This window comes from Dendropsophus ebraccatus, chromosome 12, assembly GCF_027789765.1.
Source record: "Dendropsophus ebraccatus isolate aDenEbr1 chromosome 12, aDenEbr1.pat, whole genome shotgun sequence".
Classification (NCBI taxonomy): Eukaryota; Metazoa; Chordata; class Amphibia; order Anura; family Hylidae; genus Dendropsophus; species Dendropsophus ebraccatus.
In genome coordinates this window covers 93,461,263-93,476,549 of record NC_091465.1, presented here as the reverse complement: position 1 = coordinate 93,476,549, position 15,287 = coordinate 93,461,263, and the positions used below count along the sequence as shown (strand labels likewise).

The 15,287-nt window shown below is 48.2% G+C and overlaps 1 protein-coding gene across 1 annotated transcript in view; it reads right to left on the bottom strand.

Annotated features, from left to right (window-relative positions):
• LOC138768862 (serine protease hepsin-like) overlaps positions 1 to 15,287 on the bottom strand; it is a gene marked incomplete at its 3' end in the record, with an annotated part of 84,247 nt that overhangs the window by 35,859 nt on the left and 33,101 nt on the right. The window contains exons 3-4 of the mRNA XM_069946829.1: positions 5,582 to 5,655; positions 2,162 to 2,236 (exon numbers count right to left, since the gene is read on the bottom strand). Coding sequence (XP_069802930.1) covers positions 2,162 to 2,177 — 16 coding nt within the window. The remainder of the gene's footprint in view (positions 1 to 2,161; positions 2,237 to 5,581; positions 5,656 to 15,287) is intronic.

Here is a 15,287-nt window from a genome sequence, read left to right as displayed (position 1 = left end):
TCACCAGGGAGCGGAGTCTAAGGGGCCGCTGGTTTTCACCAGAGCCCGCCGCAAGGCGGGATGGACTTGCTGCGGCAGGCGACCCCCAGGTCGCTACCCCTGGCTTGGTTGCTGGTGACGGCAGGCGAGGCGTGGCAGGAGCAGTAGGCAGGAGATGGTACTGGCAGAGGTCTGTAGGCGTAACGGCAGGTGACAGGCTGAACACAGGAACAATGGTGTAACAGGGAAACAGGAACCAGGAACCAGGAACAGGGACTAGGGACCAGGTAGCGGATAGGAATCAGGAACAGAGACTAGGGACCAGGTGGCGGATAGGACTCAGGAACAACAGGGACTAGGGACCAGGAACAACAGGGGGCTGGGCCAAACGCTATGGGAAGCATGTAGAGGCTCCAACACAGGGCACAGGGCATGCTGGGATTTATAGGGGAGAGATTGGTGCGAGTAACCAATTAGGAGCGCACTGCCCCTATAAATCTGAGACAGCCGGTGCGCGCGCGCCCTAGGAGGCGGGGACGCGCGCGCCGGCCGGCACAGCGACAGACAGGAACGTGGAGAGGTGAGGCGCCCCCCGGGGCCGAAGTAACAGCAGCGCCGGGTCCCTGACTATGGACACCGGCTGCTGCATGGGGCAGGAGGCGGTCGCGGTGGCGGCCCGGAACGCGGGACGCCGCCGCGGCCGTGACAATATGTTACAGGAGGAAGAAGGGAAAGGGAGGACATGATGAAAACCTTTATATTACAGGGGGAAGAAGGGAAAGGGAGGACATAATGGAAACCTTTATATATGTTACAGGAGGAAGAAGGGAAAGGGAGGACATGATGGAAACCTTTATATATGCTACAGGAGGAAGAAGGGAAAGGAGGGCATGATGGAAACCTCTATATATGTTACAGGAGGAAGAAGGGAAAGGGGGACATGATGGAAACCTTTATATATGTTACAGGAGGAAGAAGGGAAAGGGAGGACATGATGGAAACCTTTATATATGCTACAGGAGGAAGAAGGGAAAGGGAGGACATGATGGAAACCTTTATATATGCTACAGGAGGGAAGAAGGGAAAGGAGGACATGATGGAAACCTATATATATGTTACAGGAGGAAGAAGAGAAAGGGAGGACATGATGGAAACCTATATATATGTATATAAAGCACTAAGGCAGGGTTTACTTGAATCAGGTGATCCACCATCCTTCATTTGATGACAACCGATGGCAAAAATGCATCAGTTTTGATCAGTTGATCGTATACAGTTTTATTTTCAAAGTGGTATGGCAAAGTGCTGCAAGATGTGTTCTGCCATCTAACCTGTCCAGAGTTCCAGCGCCCCAATTTAGGCGTCAGATACTGTGAACTGGGATCAGTTTAAAGATCTGTTTCCTTCTGGCGCTTTCTACAAGGCCAAAACGAAACTCTGCTGGATAAATGTAAACCGAGCAGAAATAAGGTTTGGGAGGGAACACTGACCACAACAGGAGGCCACAGTCGCAGGTAAGTTGGGGAGAAAAGAAATAAGAACATATTAGTTTAAAGATAGAATAGTAGATGCAGTAGGTAAGCATAGGCCTTATTCACACGATCAGTGCCGCCATCTGGAGGAGGATTGCGGCTATATACCCTAGCAGGGGTCCCCCTGCCGACCGACACGGATCCCCCCCCCAGCAGCAGACATGACAGGAGAGCATGATGTGCTCTCCTGTCATTGCATCTACTACTCACCTATTGGTCAGGACTACACTGCTAGGAGAAGGCGAACATGTATGCCGGTCAGCATGGGGGAAAAGGTGAGTAGTAGAAGTGATAAGAGGCGCGCACATCATGCTCTCCTGTCATGTCTGTGGGGGCGGATGATACGTGCTGCCATCTGCACTAGGATCCGCGACCACAGACAATTTTACGGGACGTGTGAATGCAGCTATACAGGAAATGAATGTAACCTGCCTGGTATATACAGTGCATATATCTATCATGAGATAATAAACAAGGACATAATAAGTTGGACTAGAAGGACCAGGTGGTCTATTTATGCCAACAATTTTCTATGTTTATGACAAAAAAAAGAAAATGATTGTTGGATCGGTGCCGTGTAGTCGCTGCTGTTCACATAGGATCAGATTATTCAGCAAATAACAAGATGAGAAGAAGAGACATGAACTCACCGTCCTTCTGCACCATGGCTGCGGACTGTTAGGGTCACACAATGTACACGATGTCCCCCTGGATGTGCAGACTCCCTAAACCAAGACAGAAGGAGATAGTAATGTGACGGCCATCACCCTGAAGAGCAGCAACAACACTAACATAGTCCTCCATCATTCCTTCTGACATCACTGACAGTTCTACATCATCCATCTGTCAGGTGTGTGGATAATAAGTGACATCATTACAGCTATTACCCTCAGGATATAGAAATATACAGAGATATGGATAGTGACATCATTACAGCTATTACCCCCAGGATATAGTAATATACAGAGATATGGATAGTGACATCATTACAGCTATTACCCCCAGGATATAGTAATATACAGAGATATGGATAGTGACATCATTACAGCTATTACCCCCAGGATATAGTAATATACAGAGATATGGATAGTGACATCATTACAGCTATTACCCCCAGGATATAGTAATATACAGAGATATGGATAGTGACATCATTACAGCTATTACCCCCAGGATATAGTAATATACAGAGATATGGATAGTGACATCATTACAGCTATTACCCCCAGGATATAGTAATATACAGAGATATGGATAGTGACATCATTACAGCTATTACCCCCAGGATATAGTAATATACAGAGATATGGATAGTGACATCATTACAGCTATTACCCCCAGGATATAGTAATATACAGAGATATGGATAGTGACATCATTACAGCTCTTACCCCCAGGATATAGAAAAAGGCAAGAGTCTGCAGCACACTAGAGTAAAGGTGAAAAGTGTTTATTCCATCATCAAGGAACATACAACGTTTCGATTCAATATCGATTCAATCCAGAATCATTATCAAGCATCAAGCATTCTGGATTAAATCGAAACGTTGTATGTTCCTTGATGATGGAATAAACACTTTTCACCTTTACTCCGGTGTGCTGCAGACTCTTGCCTTTTTCTATATCCTGGGGGTAAGAGCTGTAATGATGTCACTATCCATATCTCTGTATATTACTATATCCTGGGGGTAATAGCTGTATTGATGTCACTATCCATATCTCTGTATATTTCTATATCCTGAGGGTAATAGCTGTAATGATGTCACTATCCATATCTCTGTATATTACTATATCCTGAGGGTAATAGCTGTAATCCTGTCACTATCCATATCTCTGTATATTACTATATCCTGGGGGTAATAGATGTAATGATGTCACTATCCATATCCCTGTATATTACTATATCCTGGGGGTAATAGATGTAATGATGTCACTATCCATATCTCTGTATATTACTATATCCTGGGGGTAATAGCTGTAATGATGTCACTATCCATATCTCTGTATATTACTATATCCTGAGGGTAATAGATGTAATGATGTCACTATCCATATCTCTGTATATTACTATATCCTGGGGGTAATAGCTGTAATCCTGTCACTATCCATATCTCTGTATATTACTATATCCTGGGGGTAATAGCTGTAATGATGTCACTATCCATATCTCTGTATATTACTATATCCTGGGGGTAATAGCTGTAATCCTGTCACTATCCATATCTCTGTATATTACTATATCCTGGGGGTAATAGCTGTAATGATGTCACTATCCATATCTCTGTATATTACTATATCCTGGAGGTAATAGCTGTAATCCTGTCACTATCCATATCTCTGTATATTACTATATCCTGGGGGTAATAGATGTAATGATGTCACTATCCATATCCCTGTATATTACTATATCCTGAGGGTAATAGCTGTAATCCTGTCACTATCCATATCTCTGTATATTACTATATCCTGAGGGTAATAGCTGTAATGATGTCACTATCCATATCTCTGTATATTACTATATCCTGGGGGTAATAGATGTAATGATGTCACTATCCATATCTCTGTATATTACTATATCCTGGGGGTAATAGATGTAATGATGTCACTATCCATATCTCTGTATATTACTATATCCTGGGGGTAATAGCTGTAATGATGTCACTATCCATATCTCTGTATATTACTATATCCTGGGGGTAATAGCTGTAATGATGTCACTATCCATATCTCTGTATATTACTATATCCTGAGGGTAATAGCTGTAATCCTGTCACTATCCATATCTCTGTATATTACTATATCCTGGGGGTAATAGCTGTAATCCTGTCACTATCCATATCTCTGTATATTACTATATCCTGGGGGTAATAGCTGTAATCCTGTCACTATCCATATCCCTGTATATTACTATATCCTGGGGGTAATAGATGTAATGATGTCACTATCCATATCTCTGTATATCACTATATCCTGGGGGTAATAGCTGTAATGATGTCACTATCCATATCTCTGTATATTACTATAGGCTGGGGGTAATAGCTGTAATCCTGTCACTATCCATATCTCTGTATATTACTATATCCTGGGGGTAATAGCTGTAATGATGTCACTATCCATATCTCTGTATATTACTATATCCTGGGGGTAATAGATGTAATGATGTCACTATCCATATCTCTGTATATTACTATATCCTGGGGGTAATAGCTGTAATGATGTCACTATCCATATCTCTGTATATTACTATATCCTGGGGGTAATAGCAGTAATGATGTCACTATCCATATCTCTGTATATTACTATATCCTGGGGGTAATAGCTGTAATGATGTCACTATCCATATCTCTGTATATTACTATATCCTGGAGGTAATAGCTGTAATCCTATCACTATCCATATCTCTGTATATTACTATATCCTGGGGGTAATAGCTGTAATGATGTCACTATCCATATCTCTGTATATTACTATATCCTGGGGATAATAGCTGTAATGATGTCACTATCCATATCTCTGTATATTACTATAGGCTGGGGGTAATAGCTGTAATGATGTCACTATCCATATCTCTGTACATTACTATATCCTGGGGGTAATAGCTGTAATGATGTCACTATCCATATCTCTGTATATTACTATATCCTGGGGGTAATAGCTGTAATCCTGTCACTATCCATATCTCTGTATATTACTATATCCTGGGGGTAATAGCTGTAATGATGTCACTATCCATATCTCTGTATATTACTATATCCTGGGGGTAATAGCTGTAATGATGTCACTATCCATATCTCTGTATATTACTATATCCTGGAGGTAATAGCTGTAATCCTGTCACTATCCATATCTCTGTATATTACTATATCCTGGGGGTAATAGCTGTAATGATGTCACTATCCATATCTCTGTATATTTCTATATCCTGGGGGTAATAGCTGTAATGATGTCACTATCCATATCTCTGTATATTACTATATACTGGGGGTAATAGCTGTAATGATGTCACTATCCATATCTCTGTATCTCTATACACCTGGAGGCTTCTGGATGGTTCTCTGTATCATTCTTACCTTACTGGATCTCTGCTGCCTGTTCGCCCACAAGTCTCAGACGAGAAGGTTGGGGGTCCGAGGAGACCATGCCACTAGAGAGAAGTAACAATGACCGATGAGAGGAGATGGGAAAGGGAAGGGGGCAGCACACAACAAGGGAAGAGAAAGGTTTGAGAGTTTCCACAAAGATGAAAGAAGATCTTGAACCTGAAGGAAGAGACATTCCAGGTAATGAGACAGACAAGAGACTTAGTGTCCTGGAGACATCAGGTGAGGAAGGCATGCAGTCTATGAGAGGCAGAAGGGGAGGGGAGAACACTACCTCATCCCATCCCCCACACACACTTAAAGGGGAGTCAGGAAGGATTCTGCAGATCCCACCTGCCCCACATGGAATCCTTTGAAATTTCTGCAAACATGGAGACCTGTCCTGATACTGCTTCCCTGTATATTGTGTTACTTATGCCTGAACTGCTGAAACGTGTAGTTCCAACACTTACAAAACTGTCCACCTTTGATATATGAAGGTTTGCCCATTATAGTCTATGGGAGAAAAATACTTGGGACCTGGAAATTAATATTCGACCACCAGGAGGTCACCAAGTGCACAATGACACCTCAGGAAATGATGACGACATCTCTGGGTGTATATAGGACCAGGCTCGGACTGGGCCACCGATCCATATCTTGGATAAGGGGGAGGATATACAGGGGGAGGACAACAGAAAGGGGTCTGTATACAGGGGGAGGACAACAGAAAGGGGTCTGTATACAGGGGGAGGACAACAGAAAGGGGTCTGTATACAGGGGGAGGACAACAGAAGGAGGTCTGTATACAGGGGGAGGACAACAGAAGGAGGTCTGTATACAGGGGGAGGACAACAGAAGGAGGTCTGTATACAGGGGGAGGACAACAGAAGGGGGTCTGTATACACGGGGAGGACAACAGAAGGAGGTCTATATACAGGGGGAGGACAACAGAAGGGGGTCTGTATACAGGGGGAGGACAACAGTACAGGGGGAGGACAACAGAAGGGGGTCTGTATACAGGGGGAGGACAACAGAAGGGGGTCTGTATACAGGGGGAGGACAACAGAAGGGGGTCTGTATACAGGGGGAGGACAACAGAAGGGGGTCTGTATACACGGGGAGGACAACAGAAGGAGGTCTATATACAGGGGGAGGACAACAGAAGGGGGTCTGTATACAGGGGGAGGACAACAGAAGGGGGTCTGTATACAGGGGGAGGACAACAGAAGGGGGTCTGTATACAGGGGGAGGACAACAGAAGGGGGTCTGTATACAGGGGGAGGACAACAGAAGGGGGTCTGTATACAGGGGGAGGACAACAGAAGGGGGTCTGTATACAGGGGGAGGACAACAGAAGGGGGTCTGTATACAGGGGGAGGACAACAGAAGGGGGTCTGTATACAGGGGGAGGACAACAGAAGGGGTCTGTATACAGGGGGAGGACAACAGAAGGGGGTCTGTATACAGGGGGAGGACAACAGAAGGGGGTCTATATACAGGGGGGAGGACAACATAAGGGGGGCTGTATACAGGGGAGGACAACATATGGGGGGCTGTATACAGGGGAGGACAACATATGGGGCTGTATACAGGGGGGAGAACAACATATGGGGGGCTGTATACAGGGCAGGACAACATAGGGGGGCTATATACAGGGGGAGGACAACAGAAGGAGGTCTGTATACAGGGGGAGGACAACATAAGGGGGGCTGTATACAGGGGGAGGTCAACATAAGGGGGGCTATATACAGGGGAGGACAACATATGGGGGGCTGTATACAGGGCAGGACAACATAGGGGGGCTATATACAGGGGGAGGACAACAGAAGGAGGTCTGTATACAGGGGGAGGACAACATAAGGGGGGCTGTATACAGGGGGAGGACAACATAAGGGGGGCTATATACAGGGGAGGACAACATAAGGGGGTCTGTATACAGGGGGGAGGACAACATAAGGGGCTGTATACAGGGGGAGAACAACAGAAGGGGGGCTGTATACAGGGGGGAGGACAACATAAGGGGGGCTGTATACAGGGGGGAGGACAACATAAGGGTGTCTGTATACAGGGGGAGGACAACAGAAGGGGGTCTGTATACAGGGGAAGGACAACAGAAGGAGGTCTGTATACAGGGGGGAGGACAACATAAGGGGCTGTATACAGGGGGAGGACAACATAAAGGGGGGCTGTATACAGGGGGAGGACAACATAAGGGGGGCTGTATACAGGGGAGGACAACATTAAGAGCTCTGTATACAGGGGGAGGACAACAGAAGGGGGCTGTATACAGGGGGGAGGACAACAGAAGGGGGCTGTATACAGGGGGAGGACAACATAAGGGGGTATATACAGGGGAAGGACAACATAAGGGGGGTATATACAGGGGAAGGACAACATAAGGGGCTGTATACAGGGGAAGGACAACATAAGGGGGGCTGTATACAGGGGAGGACAACATAAGAGGGGCTGTATACAGGGGGAGGACCACATAAGGGGCTGTATACGGGGGGAGGACAACATAAGGGGGGCTGTATACAGGGAAGGACAACATAAGGGGGGCTGTATACAGGGGGAGGACCACATAAGGGGGGCTATGTACAGGGGAGGAGAACATAAGGGGGGCTGTATACAGGGAAGGACAACATAAGGGGGGCTGTATACAGGGGGGAGGACAACATAAGGGGCTGTATACAGGGGGAGGACAACATAAGGGGGGCTGTATACAGGGAAGGACAACATAAGGGGCTGTATACAGGGAAGGACAACATAAGGGGCTGTATACAGGGAAGGATATATAATATATATACGCTACAAATAGTCAGGGCTAACCACTAAGAGAAGGTGTACAGATGTGCAGTGTGTAGAGAGATGAGGATGGTGACAGAGCGAGGAGCCTAATATATTTCTCTGGCAGATTCTGTGGATTCGTGGCTTGGAGAAGTTCTCATAACGGCCCAGGGCAGATGGAGAAGAAGATGAAAAGGGAAGAACTACGATCAGAGAAGACTCCCCTGTGAGTCACTAAATCTATGTGCACTGTAAAGTATATGGTGTAGAGCTGGGGCCACCTCTGTATGACTGTATGAGGGGATATTGATCTTTTGTTCAGAGGATTTTATTCAGTAGCAGCGGTGGTGTTAGTCAGTATGTGGTGGTGTTAGTCAGTATGTGGTGGTGTTAGTCAGTATGTGGTGGTATTATTTGTTACTTGTAATCTGGTGCGGTGTTCATTGGTCTTAGTATACCAGATTTGGTCAGTAACAATATGGTAGCAATGGTTGTGGTGTGGCGGTAATATTTCCCCCTTGTGTACTGGTAATATTGGTATACAGGATTTGGTCAGTAACAGTATAGCGGTAATATGTATGGTGATACTATTTCCCTCCTGTATACTGGTTTATTGGTAATATCGGTCTTGATAGACAGGATTTGGTCAGTTACTATATAGCGGTAATATGTGTGGGGATATTTGCTCTTTGTATACTGGTGTTATTAGTAGCTGTATGACTTGTATCTAAGTATACAGCGTTATCATACAAAAAATTTGTCTTATAGCCTAATTACACAGCGGCCAATAATTGGTAACAAGCGCTCCTAGGAAGTCTATTCAGCCGATGATCGGCCCATGTAAAAGTGCCAGAGATTGGCTGACATGCCAGCAAATATCCCATAGTCGACTGATTTGATCTTTTGTGCGGCTAAGATCATTGCTGTCGGCTGCACATCCCCTGCCCTGCTGATTAGCAATCATTTGCAGCCCTACATTGCCGTGTTAATGTACCCTTATTAATGTTACCATAGATAAGTATGGTGGAAGAAGGGTGGGCCCCAAGAATGATTTCCCCTGGTGGGCCCAAGCACTCCAGTCCGACACTGTATAGGACAGCAGGGAAAGCATGCCTGGGTACATATAGGACAGCAGGGGAAGCATGCCTGGGTACATATAGGACAGCAGGGGAAGCATGCCTGGGTGTATATAGGACAGCAGGGGAAGCATACCTGGGTACATATAGGACAGCAGGGAAAGCATGCCTGGGTACATATAGGACAGCAGGGGAAGCATGCCTGGGTGTATATAGGACAGCAGGGGAAGCATGCCCGGGTACATATAGGACAGCAGGGGAAGCATGCCTGGGTGTATATAGGACAGCAGGGGAAGCATGCCTGGATACATATAGGACAGCAGGGGAAGCATGCCTGGGTACATACAGGACAGCAGGGGAAGCATGCCTGGGTACATATAGGACAGCAGGGGAAGCATGCCTGGGTACATATAGGACAGCAGGGGAAGCATGCCTGGGTACATATAGGACAGCAGGGGAAGCATGCCTGGGTACATATAGGACAGCAGGGGAAGCACGCCTGGGTACATATAGGACAGCAGGGGAAGCATGCCTGGGTACATATAGGACAGCAGGGGAGGCATGCCTGGGTACATATAGGACAGCAGGGGAAGCATGCCTGGGTGTATATAGGACAGCAGGGGAAGCATGCCTGGATACATATAGGACAGCAGGGGAAGCATGCCTGGGTACATACAGGACAGCAGGGGAAGCATGCCTGGGTACATATAGGACAGCAGGGGAAGCATGCCTGGGTACATATAGGACAGCAGGGGAAGCATGCCTGGGTACATATAGGACAGCAGGGGAAGCATGCCTGGGTACATATAGGACAGCAGGGGAAGCACGCCTGGGTACATATAGGACAGCAGGGGAAGCATGCCTGGGTACATATAGGACAGCAGGGGAGGCATGCCTGGGTACATATAGGACAGTAGGGGAAGCATGCCTGAGTACATATAGGACAGCGGGGGAAGCATGTCTGGGTACATATAGGACAGCAGGGGAAGCATGCCTGGGTACATATAGGACAGCAGGGGAAGCATGCCTGGGTGTATATAGGACAGCAGGGGAAGCATGCCTGGGTGTATATAGGACAGCAGGGGAAGCATGCCTGGGTACATATAGGACAGCAGGGGAAGCATGCCCGGGTACATATAGGACAGCAGGGGAGGCATGCCTGGGTACATATAGGACAGCAGGGGGAGCAAGCCTGGGTACATATAGGAAAGCAGGGGAAGCATGCCTGGGTACATATAGGACAGCAGGGGAAGCAAGCCTGGGTACATATGGGACAGCAGGGGAAGCATGCCTGGGTACATATAGGACAGCAGGGGAAGCATGCCTGGGTACATATAGGACAGCAGGGGAAGCATGCCTGGGTACATATAGGACAGTGGGGGAAGCATGCCTGGGTACATATGGGACAGCAGGGGAAGCATGCCTGGGTACATATAGGACAGCAGGGGAAGCATGCCTGGATGTATATAGGACAGCAGGGGAAGCATGCTTGGGTACATATAGGACAGCAGGGGAAGCATGCCTGGGTACATATAGGACAGTGGGCTGCCTGGGTGTATATAGGACAGCAGGGGAGGCATGCCTGGGTGTATATAGGACAGTAGGGGAAGCATGCCTGGGTACATATAGGACAGCAGGGGAAGCATGCCTGGGTACATATAGGACAGCAGGGGAAGCATGCCTGGGTGTATATAGGACAGCAGGGGAAGCATGTCTGGGTACATACAGGACAGCAGGGGAAGCATGCCTGGGTACATATAGGACAGCAGGGGAAGCATGCCTGGGTACATATAGGACAGCAGGGGAAGCATGCCTGGGTACATATAGGACAGCTGGGGAAGCATGCCTGGGTACATATAGGACAGCAGGGGAAGCATGCCTGGGTACATATAGGACAGCGGGGGAAGCATGCCTGGGTACATATAGGACAGCGGGGGAAGCATGCCTGGGTGTATATAGGACAGCAGGGGAAGCATGCCTGGGTACATATAGGACAGCAGGGGAAGCATGCCTGGGTACATATAGGACAGCGGGGGAAGCATGCCTGGGTACATATAGGACAGCGGGGGAAGCATGCCTGGGTGTATATAGGACAGCGGGGGAAGCATGCCTGGGTACATATAGGACAGCAGGGGAAGCATGCCTGGGTGTATATAGGACAGCAGGGGAAGCATGCCTGGGTACATATAGGACAGCAGGGGAAGCATGCCTGGGTACATATAGGACAGCAGGGGAAGCATGCCTGGGTACATATAGGACAGCAGGGGAAGCATGCCTGGGTACATATAGGACAGCAGGGGAAGCATGCCTGGGTACATATAGGACAGCAGGGGAAGCATGCCTGGGTACATATAGGACAGTGGGCTGCCTGGGTGTATATAGGACAGCAGGGGAGGCATGCCTGGGTGTATATAGGACAGTAGGGGAAGCATGCCTGGGTACATATAGGACAGCAGGGGAAGCATGCCTGGGTTCATATAGGACAGCAGGGGAAGCATGCCTGGGTGTATATAGGACAGCAGGGGAAGCATGTCTGGGTACATACAGGACAGCAGGGGAAGCATGCCTGGGTACATATAGGACAGCAGGGGAAGCATGCCTGGGTACATATAGGACAGCAGGGGAAGCATGCCTGGGTACATATAGGACAGCAGGGGAAGCATGCCTGGGTACATATGGGACAGCAGGGGAAGCATGCCTGGGTACATATAGGACAGCGGGGGAAGCATGCCTGGGTACATATAGGACAGCAGGGGAAGCATGCCTGGGTGTATATAGGACAGCAGGGGAAGCATGCCTGGGTGTATATAGGACAGCAGGGGAAGCATGCCTGGGTGTATATAGGACAGCAGGGGAAGCATGCCTGGGTACATATAGGACAGCAGGGGAAGCATGCCTGGGTACATATAGGACAGCAGGGGAAGCATGCCTGGGTACATATAGGACAGCGGGGGAAGCATGCCTGGGTGTATATAGGACAGCGGGGGAAGCATGCCTGGGTACATATAGGACAGCGGGGGAAGCATGCCTGGGTGTATATAGGACAGCAGGGGAAGCATGCCTGGGTACATATAGGACAGCAGGGGAAGCATGCCTGGGTACATATAGGACAGCAGGGGAAGCATGCCTGGGTACATATAGGACAGCAGGGGAAGCATGCCTGGGTACATATAGGACAGCAGGGGAAGCATGCCTGGGTGTATATAGGACAGCAGGGGAAGCATGCCCGGGTACATATAGGACAGCAGGGGAAGCATGCCTGGGTGTATATAGGACAGCAGGGGAAGCATGCCCGGGTATATATAGGACAGCGGGGGAAGCATGCCTGGGTGTATATAGGACAGCAGGGGAGGCATGCCTGGGTACATATAGGACAGCAGGGGAAGCATGCCTGGGTACATATAGGACAGCAGGGGAAGCATGCCTGGGTACATATAGGACAGCAGGGGAAGCATGCCTGGGTACATATAGGACAGCAGGGGAAGCATGCCTGGGTACATATAGGACAGCAGGGGAAGCATGCCTGGGTGTATATAGGACAGCAGGGGAAGCATGCCTGGGTGTATATAGGACAGCAGGGGAAGTATGCCTGGGTACATATAGGACAGCAGGGGAAGCATGCCTGGGTACATATAGGACAGCAGGGGAAGCATGCCTGGGTGTATATAGGACAGCAGGGGAAGCATGCCTGGGTGTATATAGGACAGCAGGGGGCGCAATTTCAGTTTCTTTAAAAAAAAAATGTTAGCTACTGTACTCCTGGTGGCTGCCTCCTCGCTCACATACCACCAGCGCTGCGCCCTCATGTCCCCCCACTCTCTCCCCCTCCCAGGCAGTGTGAGAATCCCCTCACCCGCAGCAGCATCATTTCTCCTAGCCGAGCCGGCAGCGCTCCTCCTCCTCCTCCTCCTCCTCCCCCTCCTCCCCCCTCCCATCTCTAGTCCCGCGGTGGCAGGCATCTACGCTCCTCCTCCTCACTCCTGATTGGCTCCGGACCTTCTCACCAATGTCACATGATGTCTGGAGCCAATCAGAAGAGTAGAGGAGTGCTGCAAAGTAGTATGTGCTAAGCTGCCTCATGATCAGGTAATGGGGGCTGCTGCTACACTGTGGGGGCTATACTATACTATGTATGGGGGTGTATGGCTGCCACCACATAATGTATGTACACTGTGGGGGCTATACTATGTATGGGGGTGTATGGATGCCACCACATAATGTATGTACACTGTGGGGGCTATACTATGTATGGGGGTGTATGGATGCCACCACATAATGTATGTACACTGTGGGGGGGCTATACTATGTATGGGGGTGTATGGCTGCCACCACATAATGTATGTACACTGTGGGGGCTATACTATGTATGGGGGTGTATGGCTGCCAGTCACCACATAATGTATGTACACTGTGGGGGGCTATACTATGTATGGGGGTGTATGGCTGCCACCACATAATGTATGTACACTGTGGGGGCTATACTATGTATGGGGGTGTATGGATGCCACCACATAATGTATGTACACTGTGGGGGGGCTATACTATGTATGGGGGTGTATGGATGCCACCACATAATGTATGTACACTGTGGGGGGGCTATACTATGTATGGGGGTGTATGGATGCCACCACATAATGTATGTACACTGTGGGGGCTATACTATACTATGTATGGGGGTGTATGGATGCCACCACATAATGTATGTACACTGTGGGGGCTATACTATACTATGTATGGGGGTGTATGGATGCCACCACATAATGTATGTACACTGTGGGGGGGCTATACTATGTATGGGGGTGTATGGCTGCCACCACATAATGTATGTACACTGTGGGGGCTATACTATGTATGGGGGTGTATGGATGCCACCACATAATGTATGTACACTGTGGGGGCTATACTATGTATGGGGGTGTATGGATGCCACCACATAATGTATGTACACTGTGGGGGCTATACTATGTATGGGGGTGTATGGATGCCACCACATAATGTATGTACACAGTGGGGGGGCTATACTATGTATGGGGGTGTATGGATGCCACCACATAATGTATGTACACAGTGGGGGGCTATACTATGTATGGGGGTGTATGGCTGCCACCACATAATGTATGTACACTGTGGGGGGCTATACTATGTATGGGGGTGTATGGCTGCCACCACATAATGTATGTACACTGTGGGGGCTATACTATGTATGGGGGTGTATGGCTGCCACCACATAATGTATGTACACTGTGGGGGGCTATACTATGTATGGGGGTGTATGGATGCCACCACATAATGTATGTACACTGTGGGGGGCTATACTATGTATGGGGGTGTATGGATGCCACCACATAATGTATGTACACTGTGGGGGCTATACTATGTATGGGGGTGTATGGCTGCCACCACATAATGTATGTACACTGTGGGGGCTATACTATGTATGGGGGTGTATGGATGCCACCACATAATGTATGTACACTGTGGGGGCTATACTATACTAGGGGGTGTATGGATGCCACCACATAATGTATGTACACTGTGGGGGCTATACTATGTATGGGGGTGTATGGCTGCCACCACATAATGTATGTACACTGTGGGGGGCTATACTATGTATGGGGGTGTATGGCTGCCAGTCACCACATAATGTATGTACACTGTGGGGGCTATACTATGTATGGGGTGTATGGATGCCACCACATAATGTATGTACACTGTGGGGGCTATACTATGTATGGGGGTGTATGGATGCCACCACATAATGTATGTACACTGTGGGGGCTATACTATACTACGGGGTGTATGGATGCCACCACATAATGTATGTACACTGT